This window comes from Myodes glareolus, chromosome 24 (genome assembly GCF_982192425.1).
Source record: "Myodes glareolus chromosome 24, mMyoGla1.1, whole genome shotgun sequence".
Classification (NCBI taxonomy): domain Eukaryota; kingdom Metazoa; phylum Chordata; class Mammalia; order Rodentia; family Cricetidae; genus Myodes; species Myodes glareolus.
In genome coordinates this window covers 49,623,754-49,650,583 of record NC_142049.1, presented here as the reverse complement: position 1 = coordinate 49,650,583, position 26,830 = coordinate 49,623,754, and the positions used below count along the sequence as shown (strand labels likewise).

The 26,830-nt window shown below is 45.3% G+C and overlaps 1 protein-coding gene across 3 annotated transcripts; it reads left to right on the top strand.

The window, feature by feature from the left end:
- The first annotated feature begins 571 nt into the window (after positions 1–571).
- Positions 572–26,807, top strand: Izumo2 (IZUMO family member 2). 3 transcript variants are annotated; one of them, XM_048438145.3, is made up of 10 exons: positions 594–3,907; positions 5,765–6,005; positions 13,372–13,479; positions 15,341–15,700; positions 15,781–15,855; positions 16,954–17,040; positions 17,393–17,413; positions 19,716–19,796; positions 23,047–23,170; positions 26,701–26,807. In XM_048438145.3, exons 4-10 carry the CDS (start codon positions 15,469–15,471, stop codon positions 26,741–26,743), a joined length of 663 nt encoding a protein of 220 aa, XP_048294102.1. In that variant the 5' UTR covers positions 594–3,907; positions 5,765–6,005; positions 13,372–13,479; positions 15,341–15,468; the 3' UTR covers positions 26,744–26,807. The 3 variants fall into 3 exon arrangements, with proteins under 3 accessions (XP_085538953.1, XP_048294103.1, XP_048294102.1); XM_048438146.3 differs by lacking the exon at positions 17,393–17,413 and having other exon boundaries at positions 576–3,907; XM_085682827.2 differs by lacking the exons at positions 16,954–17,040; positions 17,393–17,413 and having other exon boundaries at positions 572–3,907.
- The last annotated feature ends 23 nt before the right edge of the window (positions 26,808–26,830 follow it).

Sequence of the window (26,830 nt, the reverse complement as noted above, 5' to 3'; positions counted from 1 at the left end):
CTTTTTTTCTTCCCTTGTATCTATTGTGTTGGAGCCCACAAGACTCCAATATAAGCGAACCCACAGCTGACAGTCCAGTAGTGAGATCCACGGGAAGTGTGGACATCCACGTCCAAAGGGAGAAACCTGTTTTGCAGAGCCACGGGAACACTTGTCTTTTGGAAAAGTCACTGTCATATCTGTGGAAACCTTGTGAGGCCATGATTTTTTTTTCCCTTCAAAATGGGATTCATTCCCAAAACACCTCAGCAGTGTAACTTCTCCTGCGTGGGCAACAGAATGACCCTCCCTCCCATCCCCCACACCAGGAGGCCTTAGAGCAATAATATTTACTCTTTGTTCTAACAGTCAGTCCCCCTAACTTGCTAACAGACCACGAAGGAATTTCAGAAGGAAGACCCTTTCCTTACCTGACAGACAGATCTGGCTGAGGGTGAAGTCCGGGTGAAGTCCAGGCTCAGGGGTTAATTACTTTATCTAAGGGTTTGGAATGCCAGGTATTCCCTCGTGAGAGGTGCCACCTGTTCTGGAGGGCCTCCGTGTCAGGCTGTGCCTGCCCTTTTTGTGATTCTAAAATGCATGTGATATCATTGTTTTGCCCATGAAATTTTTAACTACATCTGTAAAACTGGAAAGCTGGTAGAGATCACCCTTTTCCCTTCCTCACCCAAGGGAATAAAGAACATGGAGAGGAAACGTAGGTGAGTTGATTTATTCCATTTTCTAATTAGCCAGGTTTCCATCTGAGCTGGCCTCTGTGGTCTTGTCCCTTTAAGAGACGAGCCCTGCCCGCTCCTTCCCCCTACTGCTGAGGTAAGCAGACTTCCTTCTGCTTCCAGCCTGTAAACTCTTCCCTTTCAGTCTCTCTCCCATGGCTCCTCTCTTCTTCCCCCCCCCCTTTCTCTCCCTCTCTCTCTGCCTCTCTCTGCTTTTCTACCTTCTCCTGTTTCCCCTCCATAACCCACTAAATAAATATCCAACTTCACTCTCCATGGCATGCCTATCCATGTTTTTCACCTGCTGGGGCTGCAGCTCCTCATGGGACTGGCTGCCCCACCGAGGTCTCTCACCTGCCATGTTGCCCCCTGCCATGGCCAGCGAGCCACTCAGGAGCTCCCTGCCTGGGACTTGCTGCTCCTCGTGGCCCTGGGCAGCCATTCGGGGGCCTGCAGCATTTTACTTTTACCATTTCAGTGGTTTTACTTTTGCCATTACATTGGTTTTACTTTTATCTTTACATTGGTTTTACTTTTACCATTACACCGGATTCATGAGATACCACGGTTTTCAGAATTTCACCTAATCAAGTTTTGCATAGGCCTTGTATCCTTGGGAAACTCTCAGAGAAAATTCACATAGGGCAACAAAAGGTATCTGTTAACACAAAGGGTGGATTAGAGCTGGGTGCTAACTCCAGAGCTAAGCCAGGTATTAGTATGTGAGGTCCTTTGGTCTATGTGTTGCTTTTATTGGTTAATGAATAAAGAACTGCCTTGAGCAGGAAAGAACAGAATTAGGTGGAAAAGCTAGGCTGTATGCTGGGAGAAAGAAGTGCAGAGTCAGGGAGAAACCATGAAGCCACTGCCAGAGTCAGACATGCTGAATCTTTGCTGGTAAACCACTGCCACATGGCAATACACAGATTATATGTAAGAGTTAATCAATTAGAAGCTAGAGCTAATGGGTCAAGCAGTGATTTAATTAATACAGTTTCTGTGTGGTTATTTTGAGGCTAAGCTAGCTGGGTGACTGGGAACCAACAAGAGGCCTCCCTTCTCCTACAGATTGGCACCCAACGTGGTGGACTAAATCCATGTAAAATTTGAAAGGACTTGAAAAGAAATTCTAGACACTAAAAAACAAAGTTTAGCCTCATGTTTCTTCCAAATGGGCTTTGCTTGAGGCAGTATGCTGCAGCTTCTTTAAGAGAGGTCTTACTGATTCAGTGGTAGATGCCATGGTTTCAAAAATGGAGCTTCTCAGTCATGGACTATGCTGCTAACATGAACTCTTGACTCTTTTGGGAAACCAACAATTTGGATGGGGTTTTTGAGCAGCATGCTGAGACTCACTTGGTGGCAACATGGACTGGCTATGTTCCTGGAAGTGGGGCAATGTGCGTGGCTCAGAGGCGCAAATGGCTCCACCATGCTGGACTGGGCAGGGCAAGCAAGAAGTACCACATATACCCTAGTAATGGCACAGCTTAAGTTTTAGATTGGGTGGGCAAGCAAGAAGTACCATATATACCCTAGTAATGGCACAGCTTAAATTTTAAGAAGCACTTAGCATTTTAAAAAGCACTCCTGGACAGTAAAGAATTACAGATATGCAATAAAGACAAATTCAGATGGAAAACACCTCTAAATGAGTCACAGTGTTGGATAAATATACATAGGCCTGGGAGAGAGAAGAAAAAGAGCACAGAAAAAGAAGTAGATGGTTTTTTAAAAAGTAAAACAGTCTTTAAAGTGACAGAGTACAGACAGTCATAGATTAAAGGAGTAAAGATAATAAAATAAATATTAAACTTGTAGAAAAAGTAATAGAGTAAAAACAAGCCACATAAAGATGGAAAATTCACAGAGAGTCTGGATTATGTATATTGTGTTATCTTTGAATTTTTTGACTGCAGAGAGACATTTGATTCTTGGGACTGCTAAGTTAAGCCAACAAACATCTTTCAAAGGTATCTTGAATTCAAAATTTGAGTCTAAGGATATGTTGATTTGGAAAAGAGGTTCTCCTTTTGTTTCCACAGAGGATGAGAACCTGTGGAATCCTTCCAGACAAGTGTGGTTTGATTGACCAAGACCTTCTGAAAGGTCACCTTGAACACCCTCAAAAGATTACTTTGTCCAATAAACAGCAAGAAGCAGTTTAGAGAAAAACAATGCCCATATTCCCAAATATTTTCTATGAATGTTTACTTACATTTAAAGGGAGATATCCTATAGAGATGGATACTTTGCATTGGTATGAATCCTGGTTTATTGATACAAATTTAAGGTCAAACTTGTTATATTGTGTATACATATATTTCTGCTCTTGATTAAGGTATTGTGTTTGTGCAGCTCATTTAAAAATGTAATGTCATAGATAGTCATTTATAATAGTCAAGTTTGTAGTCATGTTAGTTAGGTTTTCTAGATATATAGAGATGTATTTCAGATGGATAGGCATTCTTCAAACCTTTCAAAGACTACAGAATATGGCATTTAAATTGTTTTAAGAACTTAGGACTTGGGGGCTGGAGAGATGGCTCAGAGGTTAAGAGCTCTGACTGCTCTTCCAGAGGTCCTGAGTTCAATTCCCAGCAATCACATGGTGACTCACAGCCATCTATAATGAGATCTGGTGCCCTCCTCTGGCATATGGGCATACATGGAATGAATGTTGTATACATAATAAATAAACAAATCTTTAAAAAAAGAAAGAACTTAAGACTTTTTGTGAAAATGAGACACATCTGCTCCTGGCAGCACCAATTACTTCAAGAGGATGATGGGCATTGAAGAGGCTCCTTATGGAGTTGGTTAGCCATTTGGGCAAGAAACTGCTCTTGCCTGGACTGTTTGATGAACTGGACATGCAGGACCTGCAGAGAAATGACTGCTGAACTTGCCTAAAGGTAAGACTGTCCTTCAGGGCTCCTGTTCATGAAAGAGTCTACCAGGATATTCTGCAGGATACAGAGGAAAGTGACTGACAAACTGTCAATATAGGCAGACCTGTATTTGATATTTCCTGCTTCATAGAAAACTCTGCTGGATACTATGGGCCTGTAGGCTGAAGATGGATGCCCCAGTGGTACAGAAGAACTTTGGGTGACCGTACAAGCAGCGAGATGTCTCTGTCAATTCTAGAATTTTGGAAATTGCTTACGATGCACTTCTCGTTAACTTAGGTAATATATCCTTCTGGAGTCCGTGATGGAGTTGTAGATTTATAGTTATTATTAGAGTTTTCCTTAGTTATGATAAAAGATAAAGTAGATATAATATTGTAACTGTAATTCTTTTTTGATACCTGTTTTGTTATATGTAATTTTACTATGTTAAAGTTAAAGCCTTCCTTTTTGTTTAAACAGAAAAGGGGAAATGGTGTGGGAAGTTCTTCTGTCTGTGTGTTGCTTTTATTGGTTGATGAATAAAGAACTGCTTTGAGCCTATGGCAGGGAAGAACAGAACTAGGCAGGGCAAGCTAGGCTATGTGCTGGGAGAAAGAAGGGCAGAGTCAGGGAGAAGCCATGGAGCCACTGCCAGATTCAGACATGCTGAATTTTTGCTGATAAGCCACTGCCATATGGCAATACACAGATTAAGAGAAATGGGTTACATTAATTTGTAAGAGTGAGCTAATAAGAAACTAGAGTTAATGGGCCAAGCAGTGATTTAATTAATACAGTTTCTGGGGTTGGGGAGATGGCTCAGAGGTTAAGAGCACTCGCTACTCTTCCAGAGGTCCTGAGTTCATTTCCCAGCACACACATGGTGGTTCACAGCCATCTGTAATGGGATCTGGTGCCCTCTTCTGGCATGCAGGCAGACAACGGTATATATAATAAATAATTTTTTTTTAAAAAAAATTAATATAGTTTCTGTGTGATTATTTTGGGTCTAAGCTAGCCGGGCAGCCAGGATCAGCAAGTGGCCTCCCTTCTCCTACAAGGTATGACGCAGAGGGGCAGTATAGCTAGCAGAGGTTGCTTGCTCTCCCTCTGGCACCACAGCAGGGAGCATGGGGTGATGAGCATGGCTCCTACCCGTTAGTCTCTGAGGCAGTGAACAGACCTCTGCCATGTTGGACTGGGCAGAGCCAACAGGCAGGACAGTGGAGTTGGTCCTAGCCATGCCCACTTAGCAATAATGAAAAGGCGCTTCTGGTCAGAAAATAATTGCAGATACACAATAAGGACTGATTCAGATTTTTAAAAAGACCTCCAAATGTCTTACAGTGTTAGATAAATTTACGTAGGCATGGGAAAGAGAAGAAAAGGAGCATAGAGAGTTATAAAAAGAAGTAAATCATTTTTAAAAAAATGAAACAAAGTCTTTAAAGAGATGGGTAGAAACAGTCATAGATTAAAGGGGTAAAGAAAAATAAGTCACATAAAGATGGAATGTACACAGTCTGGACTATGTATACTATCATGTTTTCTTTAAATTCTTTGACTGTGAATGAACTAAGTACAGAGAGACATTTCGTTGTAGTGACTGCTAAGAGAAACCACCATATAAACTTTAATGGTATCGTGATTTCAAAATTTGGGTCTAAGGATTTGTTGCTTTGGAAAAGAGGTTCTTCTTTTGTTTCCACAGAGGATGAGAACCTGTGGATTTCTTCCAGACTAATGTGGTTTGATGGATCAAGACCCTCAAAAGGTTGCTTTGAACATTCCCAAAGTTACTTCACCCTACAAAAATCAGGAAACAGTTTGGAGAGAACTAGGCCCAAATTCTCAAATATTGTTTATAAACATTTGTTTACATTTAAAGAGGGATATGCTATAGATATTTGCATTGGTATGGATCTTGGTTTATTAATACAGATTTAAGATCAAATTTTATATATATATATATATTTCTGCTCTTGATTAAGGTATTGTGTTTGTGTAGTTCATTTTAAAATGTAATATATAATTAAGAAATATAGGTTAATATATAATCATCTATATTATATATAACTAATATGTAGTCATATTAGTTAGGTTTTCTAGATATATAGAAATATATTTCAGTTAGATATTCTTCAAATCTTTCAGAGACCTTCAGAATATGGCATTTAAAATGTTTTAAGAACTTAAGAATTTTCATGACAATGAGACAGATCTGCTCCTGGAAGCTCCAATTACTTCAAGAGGATGATGGGCATCAAAGAGGCTCCTTATAGAATTTGTTAGCCATTTGGGCAAGAAACTGCTTTTACCTGGACTGTTTGATGTTATGCTGTATGAACTGGACATGCCGGACCTGCAGAGAAATGACTGCTGAACTTGCCTAAAGGTGAGACAGTACTTTGGGGTTCCTGCTTTATGAAAGAGTCTGCCAGAAATTCTGTAGGATGCAGAAGGAAGTGACTGGCAAACTGCCAATATAAGAGGAACTGTCCTTGAAATTTCCTGCTTCATGGAAAAGTCTGCCAGATACTATGGGCTGTAGATGGGTGCTCCAATGTTACAAAAGAGCTTTGGGTGATAGGCAGCGAGATGTCTCTATCAATTCTAGAGTTTTGGAAGTTGCTTACAATGTACTAATGCACTTTCTGTTAATGTAGGTAATATAGCCTGGTGCAGGAGAATTGTCTGTATTCTGTCAATCATATTTTAAATAAATGCTGATTGGCCAGGCAGAAAGTATAGGTGGGAAAACCAGACAGGAAGTAGAGGTGGAACAAAGAGAATGGGAGTATTCTGGGAAGCAGGAAGCTCCCTCTGCCACTTCTGCGCAGACCACCAAAGAGGCAGGATGTAATCTGTCTGGCTGTGAAAGGTACTGAGCCATGTGGCTAACATAGATAAGAATAATGGGTTAATATAAGCTACAAGAGCTAATAAGTAGTCTGAGCTAATGGGCCAATCAGCTTTATAACTTATGGAGTCCTCTGTGTGATTTTCTTTGGGGCTTGCCAGCTGTGGGGTACCCGGCAGGACAGAAACCCCAACAAGCAGGCCCCTTCATGTTACAATAGCCTTCTGACGTCTTTGATGGAGTTGAAGAATTGATAGTTTTCTTTAGTTATGATAAAAGATAAAGTAGATATAAGTATTATAACTATAATTCTTGCTTGATACCTGTCTTGTTATATGTAACTTTATTTTGTGTGCATTTGGTATGAGGTGTCAGATTCCCTGGAACTGGAGTTACAGACTATTGTGAGCTGCCATGTAGGTGCTGGGAATTGAACCTGGATCCTCAGCGGTTAACGCTGAGCTATCTCTCCAACCCCTACCAAATCACTCTTTAATGTAGCCGCTTCTGAGAAACCAAACCAGTTCTGTGTCCTCTTTGTTCCTGCCTCACACCTGGACTCGAGGATTCTGGGTTTGGAAGCAGAAGAATGTGTAGCCTTTGTCATGCTCACTGTCCCAAAGGGGAACTTTGATTGTGGAAGAGGAAAAGCGTGTACAAGTCTAACAGGTTGGCTCCTATCTCAAATTGTGATCTCAGATGTGCTGGTCTGAGGGATAATCCTGGTACTAAGGAGTAGGGTCAGGGAGAGCATTTGTCTAGTGTGGGCGACCTCTGGTGGCTGCGTGGAGCAATGGCACCCTGGATGTCCTCCATTATTCCTCCACTAACTTAATCACATCTAATTCAACTCACTGCACCCACGCAAAACCAGACATGTCTGTTCACCAATATGATGGTAGCGTCAACGTTTTCATTACCTACATTAGAAAACCCAAACAATCCTAGTTTAGAGAATGTCTGTCAATTCAGCACTTGGGAGGCAGAGGCATGAGGATTGCTGTGAGTTTCACACCTTGAGCTACACAGTGAGTTCGAGGAAAGCCAGGGCTACAGAAGTGAAAGGGGTGGGGCCGGCAAGAGGGTGCAGTTTGTAAAGGCACTTGTCACCAAAACTCATGACCTGAGCCTGGACCCAGATGGTGAAAGAAGGAAACTGAGTCCCAGATTTGTCCTCTGACCCCTACCTGCACGCATCCCAACACACTATCTCAGAAGAGAGATAGGGGGAGGGAGAGAGGGAGGACTAGAGAAAGGAAGAAGAGAAAAATAGGAATGAGGTGGGGTGGACCTGGGAGGATTTGGAGAAAATAGGGAATAAATAGAATCAAAATACCTTTTATAGACATATAAAATTCTCAAATATTATACACACACACACACACACACACACACACGGTGTACTAGGTTTTCTTTTGGGCCTCCAACCAGCTCCCAAATCATGACACGAAAACTTATCATTAGTTCTGCTTGGCCTTAGCTTCTGGCTGGCTGGCAGCTGCCTGGCTTTCTGGCCGGAGGGGTGTCCCTCTCTTTCTCCCTCATTCTCTCCTCCGCTCCTCTCGCCTTCACTCCTATTTATTCTCTCTGCCCACCAGCGCCACCTGTCCCTCTCCTGCCTAGCTATTGACCATTCAGCTTTTTATTAGAGCAATCAGGTGCCTTAAGCAGGCAAGTACGCAAATTAAAACAAATGTAACACATCTTTACATCATTAACAAAGGCAACAGAAACAAATGTAACACACCTTTATACATTTAAATCAATATTCTGTAGCATAAACAAATGTAACACAGCTTTACATAGTTAAATATTCCACAACAAAGTCTCATATTAAATGTAATTTTTAAAAGGTCTCAAAATAGATGTAATTAAAAAAAAAAAAACAAAGTGTAAGACCCTCACCCCTTATTCTCAAAGGGGCAAGAAGAAATTTCCTAGCAGAATGTTTTCCCAGAAAGATAGTGGCCTTCCCCTCTCCCACCAGGGAGATTCCAAGTATGAGGACACTCAGCCCAGCCAGCCACCTGGTACAGGCTGATAAAGATGGCCTGACTCAGGAACAGTGGCCTTGCTCTAAGAACAAAGAATTAGCTGACACAGCAGGATGAGACAGAGCAAAAGACCTCTGCACCCGTGCCAAAGCTGCTTCAAAAAGCCTCTTTGAAGTTTCACCTTTAAAAGCTTACCCCGCAGAGGAAACGCAACTCCTCTCTACCTTACTGCAGCGGGGATGGAGATGAGTTCCAAACATGTTTGTATTATCCGGACCTCTCTGGAGGACTCTCTCTGGGGGTCGTAATCTGGGCACAACACAAAATGTGTGTCTATGGAGATGATTCACAGCATGAACCACTCCTGCAGAAGAGCCAGATTTAATTCCTAGCGTCTATGTGGAGGCTCAGAGCCCACTGTAACTCCAGAGGACCTGACACTCACTTTTGAGCTCCATGGGCCCTGCATGCACATGATGCCCAGACATACATGCAAGTAAACACTCATACACATAAGACAAAAATAAATTAAGTTTTATAGCTGGGCATTGTGGCACATGCCTTAGATCCCAGCACTCAAGAGGCAGAGGCACTTGGATCTCTGTAAATTCAAAGCCAGTCTGGTCTCCAAGGTGAGTTCCTGGACATCCCATTAGTTGTGGAGCTCGTGCCATCCTGTTAAAATAGCTAACCAAGTATAGAGACTCAGCCCTGCATGTCCATCATTCGGGAGGCATACAGAGGTGGTCTGGTTCTCTCTCACTCACTCATAAAAGAGGGTGTGCATTGTGGAATAGAATATTTGTCTAACTATGTAAACATGTGTTGCATTTGTTTCAATTTGTGCACTTGCCTGCTTAAGGCACCTGATAGATCCAATAAATTAAGTTATAAGGGCTAGTGCGTCAAACATAAGGCTGAGCATTCATAATAATAAGTCTCCGTGTCATGATTTGGGGGCTGGCATTCCGAAAAAGCCTGCTACATGTATGGCTGGAAAGAGGGATCGACAGTTAGAAGCAAGTACTGATTTTGTAGAGAGGCTCTCAGGTCCCAGCAGTAATACTGGGTAGCTCACAACTGCCTGTAACTTCAGCTACACGAGATAAGATGCCCTCTTCTGGCCTTTTTGGATATTGCATCCAGGTGGTGTACATAAATGCACAAAAGTACACACACATACACTTAAAATTGTTTTTAGCTGGGCAATGGTGGTGCATGCCTTTAATCTCAGCACTCAGGAAACAGAGGCAGGGAGTTCTGAGCTTGAGGTAAGCCTGGTCTATAGAGAGAGTTCCAGAACAGTCATGAACTACACTGAGAAACTATGTCTTGGAAAACCTAATAATAGTAATAAGAAATGAAAATGAAATTTTGAGAGGTCTTTACTTTTTTAAAATTTTATGTGCCTTGGTATTTTTCCTGTCTGTATGTTTGTGTGAGGGTGTCAGATCCCTGAGAAATGGAGGTAGAGACAGTTGTGAGCTGCCATGTGGGAGCTGGGTCCTCTGGAAGAGCAGCCAGTGCTCTTAATTGCTGAGCCACCTCTCCAGAACCTTTTTTGTTTTTGTTTTTTGTTTTGTTTTGTTTTGAGACAGTGCTTCTCTGTGTAACCCTAACTGTTCTGGAACTCACTCTGTAGACCAGGCTGGCCTTGAACTCACAGAGATCTGCCTGATCTGCCTGCCTCTGTCTTCCGAGCACTGGGATTAAAGGCATTTACTACCATCACCCAGACGAAAATAAATATTTCTAAAAACTCAAAAAGGTAACTCTAAGAATAATTTAAATGTATCATGTTCAGGGCATTGCTACTGTAATTGTTAGATTTGCACACTAACTGACAGAGAGACTGAGGAGGACATTGCTAGTGTGATCATTAGATTTGCACACTAACCGACAGAGAGACTGAGGAGGACATTGCTAGTGTGATCATTAGATTTACACACTAACCGGCAGAGAGACTGAGGAGGACATTGCTAGTGTGATCATTAGATTTACACACTAACCGACAGAGAGACTGAGGAGGACATTGCTAGTGTGATCATTAGATTTACACACTAACCAGTAGAGAGACTGAGGACATTGCTAGTGTGATCATTAGATTTGCACACTAACCAGTAGAGAGACTGAGGACATTGCTAGTGTGATCATTAGATTTGCACACTAACCGGCAGAGAGACTGAGGAGGACATTGCTAGTGTGATCATTAGATTTGCACACTAACCGGCAGAGAAACTGAGGACATTGCTAGTGTGAACATTAGATTTGCACACTAACCAGCAGAGAGACTGAGGAGGACATTGCTAGTGTGATCATTAGATTTGCACACTAACCGGCAGAGAGACTGAGGAGGACATTGCTAGTGTGATCATTAGATTTGCACACTAACTGGCAGAGAGACTGAGAAGGACATTGCTAGTGTGATCATTAGATTTGCACACTAACCGACAGAGAGACTACCGCAGTGCTTTTTCTTGCATTAACTCTTTGTATTCTGAGGACCACAGTGTCAATGTGATTGTCACGAAAGCTTGTGATCCATATCTGTATCTCCTAACATTTCCACTTGACATAGACTCACATACTCTAATTGTCCCAAACATACCAAGTTTCATGACACAGAACCTAAGTCCACTTTTGAACACTTATTTTTTTTCCTTTGAGACAGGGTTTCTCTGTAGCTTTGGAGCCTGTCCTGGAACTCGCTCTTCAGACTAGGCTGGCCTTGAACTCGGGGAGCCACTAGGTAACCACAGAGGTCTAGCGGTCTATACAGAGAAGAAAAAGGAAGCGATGAGGTGGGGTGGAGACAGACTCTACCTCTCTTTTGGATGGAGGATCGACAGAGGTGGGAGATCACTGGTGGCTGCTCCACTGCGTCTCTGACCCTTCAGGTTCTTACCCCAATATCTGACTCCCGGTCAGATAAATAAACCTAGATTGGCAAGACTTATGCTTCATCTGGCACCCAACATGGGGTGCCATTTGTAGTCAGATGTTTCCTTCCCATCCGCCTGTTCCCAAATACCCAGCAGCCACTTCCCAAATAATTGACTGGGAGGCTTCATATAAATTATAAATTCTCAGGCAGTAGCTCAGACCTATTACTAACTAGCTCCTACAACTTAGTCCTGTAACAGAGTCCTGCTGAGTCAGTGCCAGAGGGTTAGCAAGTAACGTCTCTAGTCTTGAACTCCTGTTGGGTCATACCTGGTCTAGCTCTGGAGTCAGGACCCAGCCCTAATCCATCCTTTGTGTTACACATACCTTCTGTTGCCCTATGTGAATCTTGTCTGAGAGTTTTCTATGGTTACAAAGCCAATGCAAGACTTGGTTAAAAGGGAGCCCAGAAAACTGTGGTACCTCATGAATCAGATATTTGCACTTGGCATTGTGTTTTTGGAAGCTTCATTCAGTTTGCTTAGAAATATGGAAATTTACTAGTCAAAGTGTAAAGAGAGAAAATTAAAATACCAAGAGACAAAGGGAAAGAGCTTCGATCCACACAGGCTGAGTCTCCTGCAGGGGGAAGGCTGAGTTCATTCTCGAGGCATCTCCGAGTCCTCATTTCGCGCACCCACATGAACCCACACAACCACACCACGCCGCCCGGTACAAACCCATTTCTATTCATCTTTGTGCTGTCGGAAGCTCCTAGGTTTTACCGATAAGATAAACTCGATGGCACTCAACATGGGGCAAGAATTTCCACATAAAACCCGAGAGAGCTCAAAGAAGAATTCTAAACACACAAAAACGGAGTTAAATGCGGCTTCTTGGTAACCACTTTTTCTCCAGTGGGCTCTGTGTGCGGGCAGTGAGCAGAAGCATGGCTCCTTTAAGAGAGGCTTCCTCACTCAGCCTTAGAAGCAAAAACTGTGAGGCTTTTTAAAGAGGTCCCACTACCAGATACTTAAACGGGGTTCATAAGCAGTGGATGATGCAGTGCTTGGTGGCAGTGAGGACCCAGAAACTTCCCAGAGCTGTGGCAATAGCCATGGCTCACCGGCACCTCCACCATGAAGTTAGGCTCTTAGAACTAAGGAATGGGGCAGCGTCCTAAGTTGCCACGTTGGTCCTAAACATTCTGCTTAGCAGTTTAAAGACGCATGTGGTCAGCAAAAGACAGAGGTATGCAATAAGACAGGTTTAGACAAGAAAAAAATAAACCTCTAAATGGGTCACAGTGTGTTTAAAATATATATGTAGGCTTGGGATGATGGGGAACCTTATTAGCCAATCATCTTTAAGAGTTGGGTCTTAGTTAAGGCGTGGGTTTCACTGGGACCCAGGGTAAAACATGTGCACCTCCAGGCACACTCTCTGTGCCTTTTCCCGCGGGACATTGCTGTGCTTGGATTTCTCGCTTCCTGTTTTGTGAGTTTTCCCCTTATAATAAATAAAATATAATTGTTTTATCCTTAGCTAACCTGGTTATTTCAACACTTGGCACCCAACGATTGGATATAGAATTCCTGGCCTTAGGCTTCTGCTGGGAGCCATCCACACGTTAGGCCCTCGCTGCCTCTCTCAGCCCACCTTAGCCATGGCTTTGGGCATAGAATTCTTGCACAGCAGCCCTGAGGAATGGCGGTTCTTTATATTTCCTCATGAAACTCCTCAGAACTATACAGTTGCGGCGGGGGGGGGGGGGGGGGGGGGGACGACGGACGACAGGGTGCCTGAGGACTTGGAGCCACTCTGGGCCCAGTTTTTCTGTGCTGTAGAAATTCAGGAGAGACGTGGGCTTCCCTGGTCTGAGCCAGCTGTTCTGCAGCTTCTAGTAATTTGTCTGCATGTGCTATTCTACTGCTCGCGACTGCTGACCAATCAGGGACTACTGCGTAGCACACTGTCTGTGATTTATACTAAATAACTGGTTTTAATCTGAGCATATCTTTTAGCATTTAACTCCAAAATCAGATTCAGTCCAGCCACGCGGCTCCAACTGCATCACGACACCTACTGGCCGGTAATGGTTATTGCACCTACTCCAGCTAACTAAACCAAAGGTAAGATTTAACGCCGAAAATATTAATTATAAATTTATAATTTAAAAGGGCAATATGGTGGACAACCTAACCATCCAGGATTTTGGCAGCCTTTTTACTTATACCATGTATGAAGTCATACAAGACTCACCAAGATAGAATAGATAATGGAGTATTATCTCTTAATATGTAAAATGATAATGAACTAGACATTGTTAATGTAATTATTGCCTGCATATATTTGTATATAGTTATTGTACTAATTGTATCTAGTTTTACTATGTTAGTTAAAACCTTCACTTTTTATTTAGACAAAAAGGGGGAAATGTTGTGGGATATTTTGTTTGTGTTCTGACAAATAGAGCTTGCTGGGAGTCAGAGCAAGCTACTAGCTACCATAGAGTCCTGGAGGTGTGTACAGAGAGGAGACAAGAAGTGCTAAGGCAGGGCAGAGAAGAACAGAAGAGGTGGGAACTCACTGGTGGCTGCCCCATTGCTTCTCTGATCCTTCAGGTTTTTACCCCAATATCTGACTCCTGGCTTTTATTAATAAGATTAACTAGATTTACACTTCCCTGAACCATTATCTTCAACCCTGAAGCTCAGTGTTAAACATTTTTAATTACATGTGTATTGGGGGAGGGGCACATGTCATGGTGAATATTAGGTCAGAGGCAACTTTTAGAGAGTCAGTTCTAGCCTTCCACCATGTGACCTGGAGAGTAAACCCAGGTCCTCAGGCTTGAGGACCACTGAGCCATCTCACTGGCCCCTTCAACCTTTAAAAGTTCAGTTACAGTTGGGTAAGGTAGCCATGGGAGTGCTGCATGCCTGTAATTCATGATCTCAGGAGGCTGGGGCAGGAGGACTGGGAAGTCAAAGTCATTCTCAGAAAAATATAGAGTTCAAAACCAACCTGGGCTACATGAAACACTGTAGAATATTATTGTAAGGTATGTGTCTTTTGTTTATGCTGCATTGGTTGAACTCTGTGAAGTTGTGATTCTTTGCCTGTCTTAAAGACCTGCTGGTCTAATAAGGAGCTGAATGGCCAATAGCAAGGCAGGAGCAAGAATAGGCGTGGCTGGCAGGCGGAGAGTGTCAACAGAAGGAGAAATGAGCACAGGAGCAAGAGAACAAGGAGAGGAGGGCATCAGGGGCAGCCACGCAGCCACACAGCCACACAGCCACGCAGCCAGCCACGGAGTAAGAGTGAAAGTAAGATATACAGAAGTAAGAAAAGGAGAAGCCCAGAGGCAAAGCGTAGATGGGATAATTTAAGAAAAACTGGCAAAAAACAAGCTAAGGTTGGGCATCATAACTAATAAGCCTCCATGTATGATTTTTTTGGGGGAGCTGTATGGCTGCCCCCCCCAAAAGTTAAAAAAGTCAGAGGAGTAAAACATCACACAACACAATCTTAGAAGAGAAATAGAGATGGAGAGAGATAGGGAAGACTGGAGAAGAAGAATAGGAGAAACAGGATGAGAGTGGACCTGGGAGGACTCGGGATTGGGAATGAATATGATCAAAATACATCGCATGCTTATATGAAATTCTCAAATACACACACGCACACACACGCGTGCGCGCGTGCACACACACACACGTGTGTGTGTGTGTATCATATATAAGACAAGGTCTCATTATGTAGCCGTGGCTGTCCTAGAACTCACTATGTAGACCAGGCTGACCTAGAACTCACGGAGATCCACCTGCCTCTGCCTTCATAGTGGTGGGATTAAAGGTGTGTGCCACCACACCTGGCCTCAAAATTTTAAATATTTTTAAGAGAGAGGGAGGATAAAGAAAGAAAATGAAGAAAATCTGTTAATTAGTGAATTTAAATGACAGGCGGACTGGATGCTTCCGTCTTTCTTAGGCTCTTGGGGAACTGAAGCAGCCTCCAGCAGATGTTCAGCAAGTGTGTTAAGTGACTGAATTCCAGAGTTCTGGATACATCTTGAGAGCATTCTGGGACCTCCCCTGTGATGTCACAAAGCCCCCACCATGCCTCTGACCTTGGCCCTGGCGCTTCTGTGCAGCCTGAGCAGCCCCAGGGGCTGGGGCTGCCTGCAATGCGACCAGTTGGTGCAAAGTGCGCTCAGCCAGCTGCACGCGGCCATCATTCCCAAGCGCTTCCACCTGGAAGGGCTGCAGGCGCGCGCGCAGGCTCTGCTGCTGGGCATGGAGGGGTCTTTCTTCAGGGACTACGCCATTAACGCATTCGTGGGAAAAGTGGGTGTGTGCTTGGGTGCGTGGGGGAGAGGCCGGGGCAGGGTGGACCTCCTGATGTGATGCAGCCTCCCTTCTGGTCTGCAGGTGTGGATCACCTGGAGAGCGTGGTGACCTCCTTCAGGAACCAGACCGAGCACATAAAGGACGGCTCTCTGACAGGTAGGAGACCCTTCAGCCACCTCCTGGGCTCCCTTTCCGCACCTACACGTCTCCCCTGGGTAGTTAACAGAAGCCTGTGTCCTTCACTGTGAGGCAGACGTCTGAGATTCCCGTTTCGGAGAGGGAGAAAATCTGAGGCTCAGAGAGGCCAGGTGACCAGAGTCCCACCGAGTGGAAGATGTATGCGGGACACTCCCATCTCCACGATGCCCATCACGTGATCAGCCACACACTTCTGTTTTCTTGTGCTTCTCAGGCACTACGGTTTTTATAAATGGAGAGTTTGTCGAGAGTTTCCTTCTGAAAGACTACAATTTCCAGCCTCTTTTGCAGACTTCGGAAATCATTTCTGCTGCATAAAAGTCCCATCTTCCTTGTAGGCATTCGGGCCATCTGCGCTCTCGCAGTCAATAAACACAGTTCCACATGAGGTCAGACCAAGCCTCTCTACCCTTCTGCCTTCCTTCTCTCTACAGCTGCCTTCCAAGCAATCTAACATCTGCAGAAACCTTTCCACCAGTCTCCCCCGAGCCTGTCATCCTAGCAACTCAGGAAGCTCAGGCAGGAAGACCGTGACTTAGAATTCCACCCTAGTTAGAGTGAGTTCAAGGCCAGCCATGCAGCTCTTTCCGTGTGCCAGGAGTTACCAGGACCAGCCGGTTTTCAATCCCACACAGTCTTTGCACATATTTTCATTCCCAAACAATTAGGAGCCTTGCAGAATTCAGATTCTTTTGTGACATTAAACCCATTATTTTTGCAAAGAACCAAATTGAAAATCTCTAAAATCTGGGGCGTTTTTTTCTTTCTTTCTTTCTTTTTTAAAATTTAATATGTATGGATGTTTTTGCCTGCATGTATTTTGTGCCATGTGTGCAGTACCTGTGGGGGTCAGAAGAGGGCACCAGATCCCCTGAGACTACAGTTAGAGATGGTTGTGAATCGCCATGTGGGTACTGGGAACTGAATTTAGGTCCTTTGTAAGAGCAGCCAGTGCTCTTAATCCCTGAGCCATCTCTGCAGCCCAGTTTGCTCATTCTGTAAGTGGTTCAAGACTTGGTGGAGCTCCATACTGATGAGCCACTGTTCCCTCCTCAGATGGTCCTCTGCTGGAAGAGCTGGTGAGCCTCAGGGAACATGCCATCAAGGAACTAAAGAAAGCATTAAAAGCCTATGAAGTAAAAGGTGTCTCCCCAGCCTTCCTCACACAGTCCCCACCCTCCCAAAGTCCTCCCCTGTGACTCCCAGCATCCCTGTCACGCCAGTCACGCCAGTGTTCCTTCCTCTCCCTCCCCAGATCTGCCCCTTCCCTCCCTTCCTCTCCCTCCCCAGATCTGCCCCTTCTCTCCCTCCCCAGATCTGCCCCTTGCCCCCTTCCTCTCCCTCCCCACATCTGCCCCTCCCCCCCAAATCTGTCCCTTCCCCCTTCCTCTCCCTCCCCACATCTGCCCCTTCCCCCCTTCCTCTCCCTCCCCAGGTCTGCCCCTTCCCCCCCCCAGGTCTCCACGCCACTCACACCAGTTCTGTTCTCTTTCAGCCTGCGACCACAAAATCTGTCGTGAGTCCTGCTTTTCCTGTTCCCCCTCCCATACTTATTCCCCATTCCTCTCAAATCAAACCCTGACACCACATGCCATGTGTGCATGTGAGCAAGCATGTGCACATGCATGCACGCCTTTGAAAGCCAGAGGTATCATGAAACCTTGAGTGTCATGCCCCAGTAACCATCTACCATGCTATTTTTAGTTATTTTCTTAAATTTTGCATGTGTGAGTGTTTTCATGAAGGTATTTCATGCCCATGCAGTGCCCATGGAGCCCAAATGAGGGCGTCAGGTCCCCTGGAACTGGAGTTGCAGATGCCTGTGAGCCACCATGTAGGTGCTAGGACCTGAGCTTGGGTCTTGTGCAAGATTAGGAAATGCTTCAACTTCTGAGCACTCTCTTCGGCCTCCACCTTGGTTTGTGAGACAGGTCTCTTAGTGTCACGAAACTCGCTGAGTAGGTTGGTTATCCAGTGTCTTCAGCATCCTCAGAGCTGAAATTAGAAGCAATACCCACCATGTTCAACTTCTCTGTTCTAAGCATCTTATCCACTGAGCTTTTTCTGTCTCCCCTCCCCCATTGCTGCTGCTGCTGCTTCTGCTTCTGCTTCTTCTTCTTCTTCCTCTTCCTCTTCTTCCTCTTCTTCTTCTCTCAAGTTCTCACTCTATAACCCATGCTGACCTAGAACTCATGACAGTCCTCCTGCCTCAGCCTCAGCAGTGCTGGTATTTCATGAGTCACCACGTTAATCTCAAGACTTGCTTTTTTGTTTGTTTTTCCATTTTGTTTTATTTATTTTATTAGGATGTGTGTATGCACAGCACACATATGGAGGGCAGAAGAGAGCTTACAGTAGGTGTTTCTTCTTCCCCTTCTTCCCTATGGGTCTCTAGGATGGAACTCAGGTCACCAGTCCTGGCGGTCAGCACCTTTACCAGCGGTCCCATCTCACTGGCCCCTCAAGATTGGCTTTTGGGGGCTTATGAAAATGTTTCAGTGTGTAAACTGGGGCCTCAGGGCACCTGTAGCTGTGGGTGCCATAGGGCGTGTGGCATTGACAAATTCCACATCTCAGTGGCTCAACATGAAAAATGCTCTCCCAGGTTACATTCCGCGTGGAGTCCTGTAGCTCTCGAGGCTACATCCGTGTGGAGTCTGTAACTCTCCGGGTTACATTCCGCGGGGAGTCCTGTAGCTCTTCAAAGTTCCACTGCCCCATGCTGATGGCTCACACTGACCTCGGGAACTAGGGAAGCACACAGGAAGTTTTGTGCCTAACATGACCCACCATAGTTCATTTTCCTTTGATTCAGTATAGCGCATGTGGGTGCAACTCCCCACAAAGGATCCTGGAAAATGTCTTCCTGCTTGCACAGGAAGGGGAGGAGCCAGGTGAACCTGCACCACGCCCACCGTTGCCAGATGAGGCTCTGAGACCGGAAAGTAGCAGGTGCAAAAATCCGTAACTCTTGAGACCGACAAAATGGCTCAGGAGGTAAAGGTGCTTGCTACGAGGCTTGAGTTCAGTCCTCAAGCCCCACACGCTGAAAGGAGAACAGATTCACAAGAGTTGTTTTCTGAGCTCCATGCATGCACACAACAGGAATACATAAGATGGAAAGTGACAGCAACAAAAAGAACGTTTGGTTAAGTGTCTACAAATGGGAAGAGATGGGCGGCTGGCCCAGATCCTCTGAGGGTGGCTGAGGCAAGAGAATTTCAAGTTCAAGTCTAACGTGTGTAACTTAGCAAAATGCTGTCTCAGGATGTAAAAAAAAAAAAAAAAATAGTGAACTTTGTGGTGTAGACCAGTGGTAGGGCCTCTACCTAGAATCCCCAGTGAGGGACTGAAGTGTGGCTCAGTGGTAGAGTCCCTGTCTAATACTCAACACCTTGAATTTAGTGCTTAGCATCACCCCCAATATCCAATGATCAGAACCAGAGCATTGAGCCACATGGCCTATGGAAATTCCATTTAACTCTTCAATGATAGAAAAATCATTTCTGGAGCTGGGAGTGGTGGCACACACCTCTAATCTTTCGCTCAAGAGGCAGAGGCAGGCGGATCTCTGAGTTCAAGACCTGCCTGGTCTACAGAGTGAGTTCCAGGACAACCAGGGCCACACAGAGAAAAAACAAAAAACAAAAAAAGGAAGAAAAAAATCATTTGTCACATAAACCATCTGCTGCGCGGGGCAGTGACTTCCAACCTTCAGAGGCCCAGAGACCCCATCTCCTTCCTGCCCCATTCCCTCCCTGCTCCTGCCCAGGCCTTGGGGTCTGCTTTTCTCCACGTCTCCCTTTCCCCCTGCTCAGACTTGCTCAAGGAGGAGGTCATGGACTGTTTGCACTGCGAGAAAATCACCCCCAAATGCATCAAGGAGAAGTACTGCTATGGTAAGCTTTGGGTCTGGAAAAGGCAGGGGTGCTGTGTGAGAGGTGGCCGGGGGCCTCAAGTCCTTGGCCTTGTGGAGGTGGATTTCAAGGCTCCCCATCAGCACTTGGGAGGTTGAGGCAGGAGGATCTGGAGTTCAAGGCCAGCCTGAGCTACAGTAGCTCCAGTCTGCACACCCAGCCCGGGGTAGGGTTGAAGAGAAGAGTAAATTCCTGAAGACCACTGACCTGCCTGGGTGAATTCTCAAGTGCTAGGTTCAGTGAGAGACCCTACATCCAAGTCAGAGTGGAGACACTTGCATTGATCTCTGGCACACACACAAATCACTAAACAAACTATTTGCATCGTTAATCAAATCATTAGCATGGTTAAGCAAATGTTCCACAGCATTAACAAATGTAACACATCTTTAACTAACATTTTAGAACAGACGTCCTCAGACACGGAAAGCGCAGAAAGACTGACTGGACCCATCCTTCACACGGACACATGCAGGGAGCACAGTGCCGAGAGTCACCCTCCTGGACTTTGTGCCTGCTCTTCCTACCCTGTTACTGTTCCCTCCCTCCATCTAGGTCTCGATGGCTTCGGAGAGGCTACTCAGTGACACCTCCTAAAATATCACTTTCCTTCCAACTGCATCTACACTCCACACCCGCCTACCCTGCTTTATCCATTGTTTTATGCTATTATTATTATTATTATTATTATGTTGATTTTATTCTATTTTAAAGATGTATTTTTAAGAGCTACAGACAATTGTGAGCCACTATGTGGGTGCTGGGAATCAAGCCTTCCCCCAGAAGAGCAGCCGGTGCTCCTACCCACTGAGCCATCTCCCTATATATACCCTCTTTTTTTTTGCCATAGTATTTGTGTTAACCAGGGCTCTGTTGCTGTGAAGAGACACCATGAGCACAGCGACCCCTATAAAAGAGAACATTGAATTGGGGCTTGTTTATAGTTTCAGAGTTTAGTCCATGGTCATCATTTAGGCTGTTCTCATTGAAGCCCCCACACTCCACTCTCTGCCCCCGCCCCGGCCTGTAGTCCTGTCACAATGCAAAATGCATGCTCCAATCCAGAAGTCCCCATAGTCGACAATAGTGTCAGCACTGTTTAAAAGGCCAAAGTCTCTTCTGGGAGTCAGGCAATCTCTTACTGTAACTCCCTGGAAAATAAGAATAAAAGCAGATCACACACTTCAACATCCAGTGGCACAGAATCCATCACTGTTCCAAAAGGGAGGAAAGGGAGCGTAGTGAGGAGAGACTGGACTAAAGGAAGACCAAAACCCAAACTCCAAACTCTGCATCTCCATGTCTGATGTCAGAACGCTCTTCAGATCCCACCTTTCAGCTTTGTTGGCCGTAACCCACTTCTTTATCTTGGGTTGGCTCCACTCCCTGTCAGCAGCTCTCCCCTGACTCTGGGGGTCTTCAAGGCAACCCAGGCTTGACCTTCACAGCTTCCCACAACAGCCTCTCCAGGCCTCTGTCCTCGGGTTTCTGTTGCTGTGCAGAGACACCGTAACCACGGTAACACTTCTAAAGGAAACCATTTCACTGAGATGGCAGCTCAGGTCAGAGGTTTGGTTCATTGTCATCATGGTAGGAGCAGGGTGATCTGCAGGAAGGCATGGTGATGGCTGCATCTTAAACAGAAAGCAACAGACACTGAATGAACCTTAAACAAGAGAGAGACCCCAAAGCCTGCCCCCACAGTGACAACTTCCTTCAACAAGACCACATCTACTTCAACAAGACCACACCCAATAGTGCCACTCCCTGTGAGCTTGTGGGTCCAATTACATTCAAACTTCCACAGCCTCCATTCACAGACAGCCCTGACACAGCTCTCCTTAGCCATGGAGGGAGATTCCATAACCCCTTTCTTCTGTCTTTGTTTCTAAAGACAGAACCATATGGCTGAATCTGCCAAGTTCTGCTACTTGCTGGGGCTAGAAGTTGGCTTCTTTGTTCAAATACGTTTCTTTTTTTTTTTTAAGGTTTACTTATTTATTATGTATACAGTGTTCTGCCTGCATGTGTGCCTGCATACCAAAAGAGGACACCAGATCTCATTACAGATGGTTGTGAGCCACCATGTGGTTGCTGGGAATTGAACTCAGGGCCCCTGGAAGAGCAGCCAGTGCTCTTCACCGCTGAGCCAGCTTCCTTCACTGCTTAAGCCTTCCTTCAATTCCGCTTCATGGACTGAAGGCTTAGGTGGGCCGGGTGTGCCTGGAGTCAGAGAGATCTTTCAATCTCTTGAGCACTGCGCAAAGCTCCATTCCACTTCCTGGTGCTTCTTTTCTCCTCAAACTGCGCTTTTCATATTTTCCCTTGCTCAGCAGCTCCTTTCCACTGTAGATCTGCATTAGCACGGCCACTGTGCCGCAGCTGATTCTAGGCTGCCTTGAAGTCTCCTTCACCAATGCCATTAACTCAGAACTCTTCAATTTAACCTCAGGCAGATTTTTTTGGACAAGGGCAGACAGTAGCCACAGTCTTTGCCAAAATATCACAAGAAGAGTTTCTAGGCCACTTGTTAATATTCTCCTCTGAAACCTCTTGAGCCAGGCTGTCATAATCTCTCTTCCACACTCCTACTAGTATAGCCCATTAAACCCACTTATAGCATTCAACTGGTTTCTTAATCCAAAGCCCCAAGGTCCACATTGCACCAACAAACCGTATGGTCAGGCCTGTCACAGCAATATCCCACTCCCTGCTACCAACTTCTGTTAGTGTTCTGTTGATACGAAGAGACACCATGACCATGGCAACTCTTAATTTAAAAAAGCATTTAATTGGGGCTTCAGAGGTTTAGTCTCTTATCATCATGGTGGGACATGGTCCTGGAGAAGGAGATTTCCTCTCTCTCTCTCTCTGTCTCTCTGTCTCTCTCTCCTTTCCTCCTTTTTAAGAGACAAGGTCTCACTGTAGCCCAGACTGCCCTCAGCTTAGAGTAGACCTCCTGTCTCAGTGTCCCAAGTGTTAGATGACAGTTGTGAGCCACCTCACCCAGTTCTTTTCTTGGGTTTGGATCCAACTTCTTGCCTCCTTCCCATATCCAACAAGAAGTGTGGTTTGCTTACTCCTGGTTTTTGGCTGGGATAGGCTGGGCTGTAATGTTTACCATGACAAATGGTACTTCAGAGCACTGGGTGGTGAACCAGATGAACAGGTGGGGTGGAGGAGGTTACAGAGGGTGTCAGGTTGGCACTGAGTTCCACTTCCAACTGCCCAGGGGATGGGCAGCCCCGCATGGCTCTCAAGTTCCAGTCTGACAGCAAGCTGAGGAACATGGTGCTGGTGGGCAACTTGGTGGCCATAGGACTGGCTATCCTAGCCTTCGTGGTCATCCTGATCGCGTAAGTCACCCCTAACCCTCTAAGTCCCTCAAATATGGACACCACCCAGGTGTGGTGGTCCTCTACTCTGACCTCAGCACTTGGGAGGCTTGAAGCAGGAGGATAGCTATAAGTTCAAAGCCAGTCTGAGCAGCAGAACAAGATGCTATCTCAGAGTGTGGGGAGAGGTGGGGATGTGGCTCAGTTGGTAATTGCCTGGTATGATGGAAGGCATGGGTTTGATGCCCGAACTAGATAAATCAGGTATAATGTCACAATCTTGTCATCACCACACTTGGGAAGTGGAGGAAGGAGGATTAGAAGTTCATCCTTGGCTAAACAGTTGAGTTTGAGGCCAGCCTGGGCTACATGAGATCCTGTCTCAAAAAAGGAAAAGAGAGGGGCTGGAGAGATGGCTCAATGGTTAAGAGCATTGCCTGCTCTTCCAAAGGTCCTGAGTTCAATTCCCGGCAACCACATGGTGGCTCACAACCATCTGTAATGAGGTGTCTTCTTCTGGCCTGCAGAATATTGTATACATAATAAATAAATAAATATTTAAAAAAAGATTTACTTAAAAAAAAAGGAAAAGAGAAATGGGGTAGGGAAGTGAGGAGGAAAAAAAGAAAAACTGGATGCATAAAGGGGTCTTTCTTTGGTCCAGCTCCCATCACTATGTCCTTCAGTACCGGTCCTGAAGGTGGAGACTGCTCATTCATTTCCTGGCTGCCCAGACTCGAATAATAACACAGAAACTATATTAACATATTGTTATTAATATTATTATAATATAATAATTATATTAACACATGAAATTAATAACACTGCTTGACTTATTAACTCAAGCTTCTTATTAACTAATTTTTACATATTAAATTAACTTTTTGTTTTTGTTTTTGTTTTTCAAGACAGGGTTTCTCTGTAGCTTTTGGAGCCTGTCCTGGAACTAGCTCTTGTAGACCAGGCTGGCCTCAAACTCACAGAGATCCGTTTGCCCCTGCCTCCCGAGTGCTGGGATTAAAGGCGTGCGCCACCACTGCCCAGCCAAATTAACCCGTTTCTTTTAAGCTGTGTATCACCATGTGGCTGTGGCGTACCTGCAAGTTTCTGTCCATTGTCTGTCTCTTTCAGCAGCCACATGGTGTCTCCCTGACTCCGCCTTCTTTTTCCTCTATCTCTGCTTGGAATTCCCACCTTGCTCTATTCTGCACTGTCATAGGCCCAAGCAGCTTCTTTATTCATTAACCAATAAAAGCAACACATATACAAAAGGACTTCCCACACCACCTGCCCACTTTTTTTCTTCTCTTTCCTCCTCTCACCCTCTTTTTTAAGACTTTTTTTTCTTACTGTTTTGTCAAGACAGGGTTTCTCTGTGTAGCCTTAGCTAGCCTGAGACTGGCTTTGTAGACCTCGAACAGGTCCACCTGCCTCTGCCTCCTGAGTGTCAGGATTAAAGGCGTGCGTCACTACTACCAGCGGGATATTATTTTTAATTATGCATATATATTTGTGTGTGTATGGGGAGCCCATGGAGACCAGCAGGTGTCATAGGGTTCCTGTTAGCCAGAGCTGAGGTAGCCATGAGCTACCGTGTAGGCACTGAGACCCAAACGTGGGTGCTCTGTGAGAGCAGTAAGCACCTTGAACCCCTGGACCATCACCTCAGCTCCTCTGTCCCTCTCGTTCCCGTATTTTCTCTCTTCCCACCTTTCTCCCTGTGTCCCTCACTTTCTAGATCCCTCACCCCTAAGTCACAAGCGACTGATGTTCTCCAGTTTCATTTCCTCTCTTTATGAGTCCCTTCTTCCATTAAAGGAGGATGGAGCTGGGCAGTGATGGTGCAGACCTTTAGTCCCAGCACGCGGGAGGCAGAGGCAGGAGGATCTCTGTGAGTTTGCCAGCCTGGTCTACAGAGTGAGTTCCAGGACAGCTAGAAATACATAGTGAGACTTTGTCTGAAAAAAAATTTTAAAAAGAAGTGAACATACTGCTCAAAGTCACAGCTTGTCCCAGCTGGATTGTGACCAAATATTCTTCATCAGCATTGTCACCGAAGTACCCATCTGTTAAATTTTTTAAGACAATATCTCTCTATGTAAATGAGGCTGCCCTGGAATTTGCTCTGTAGACCAGACAGACCTGGAAGAGAAGTGAGCCACCTCCCTGACACATTCCTGTTATCCAAGGAGAACCTGACTGGAGAGACCTCTGGGATGGGCTGGGATGGGACACTAGGAGACCAAAGGCTCAGAACCTGACTGGAGAGACCTCTGGGATGCGCTGGGATGGGACAGTAAACAGCTGGCAGTAGATTTGTGTCTTCAATTTGTGAACTGCTAGGTGGGTGCTGGGAATTGAACTCAGGTTCTCTGGAAGAGCAGTCAGCGCTCTTAACCACTGAACCATCTCCCCAGCCCTTGTGTCTCCAGTGTGTAAGTGGGAGAGACAGGGTCTGAGCAGGTTCTAGGGAGATAATCCCTGAGATTAGACCTATGTGGACAGGTACGCAGGGAAGCAAGGGAGATGAAGGAAAACTGAATGACGCCAGGCTTTCATCTTACTCTCTGTTTTGTTCTGTTTGGATCTTGGGGGCAGGGTCTCATGTAGCCCAGGCTAGTCTTAAAATCACAGCGTAGCTGAGAATGACCTGCCCCCAGCTCTCTAGTTTAGTACCATGCCTCACTTAGTTGGTGCTGGAGGTCGACTCCAGGCTTTCATGTGCTCAGAAGCACTTCACCCACCGAGTCCCATCGCCAGCCTCATGTCATTTGGGTCCCAACCAGTGACATCTAAGTTTCTATCCATCAGGTAGGCTTTCTGTTTTCTCCCTGAGACACAGTGAGGGTTACCTTTCTCGTATAATGATACCAGTGTTTGGATACAGCCCCAACTTAAACTCGGGATGATGTCAGCTTGTCTTAATTATGCCTGTAAAGACTGTTTCCCAAATAAGGCCACTTGGGCAAGAGCTGGGTATTGAGAAGTGGAAGACAGCTTGGCGGGATGCTGTTGAATCATGGTACTCTGATCTGTCCTTTGGTTATGTCTCCTTCTGTCCATCCTGTCCGTCCTTACTCCTGGTTCCCGTGGTTCCACATTCTCCCAGTCCTGACCAGAAACTAGCAAAGATTCTGGTGGAGCCCCTGGTGTGTGTTTCCAGTTCCATCCTGCCATCTAGCTAGCTAACTAATCTACCTCCCAAGCGTTTTGTGTGTCTGTCTATCTGTCTGTCTGTCTGTTGTAGACACACATGCATGCCAGGACAGGCATGTGGACGTCAGAGGACAACTCTCTAGAATCTGTTCTCATTGTCAGTCATGTGGGTCCTGGGAATCAAATTCAGATTGGCAGACTTAGTGACCGCTTGCTTTACCTTCTGGGCCAATGCGCATCCTCAGGTTTTAGGTTTTTTGAGATATGGTCTCACTGTACCCAAGGCTAGCCTGGTTCTCAGGACAGTCCCCTTGTCTCAGCCTCCCAAGTGCCATGATCACAGGCGCATCCACATGGCCCATTTTAACCTCCTCCTTTTCCTTCTGTCTGTCCAGGGCTTGTACATACAGACGAAACCGAAAATTGCTGCTCAAGTAGGCCAGTGACTTTGGAAAATAAAATAAAAGGAAAATACATTTAATAAAATCGATGACAATCCTTAGTGTCTGCCCATTCCATGTGGAC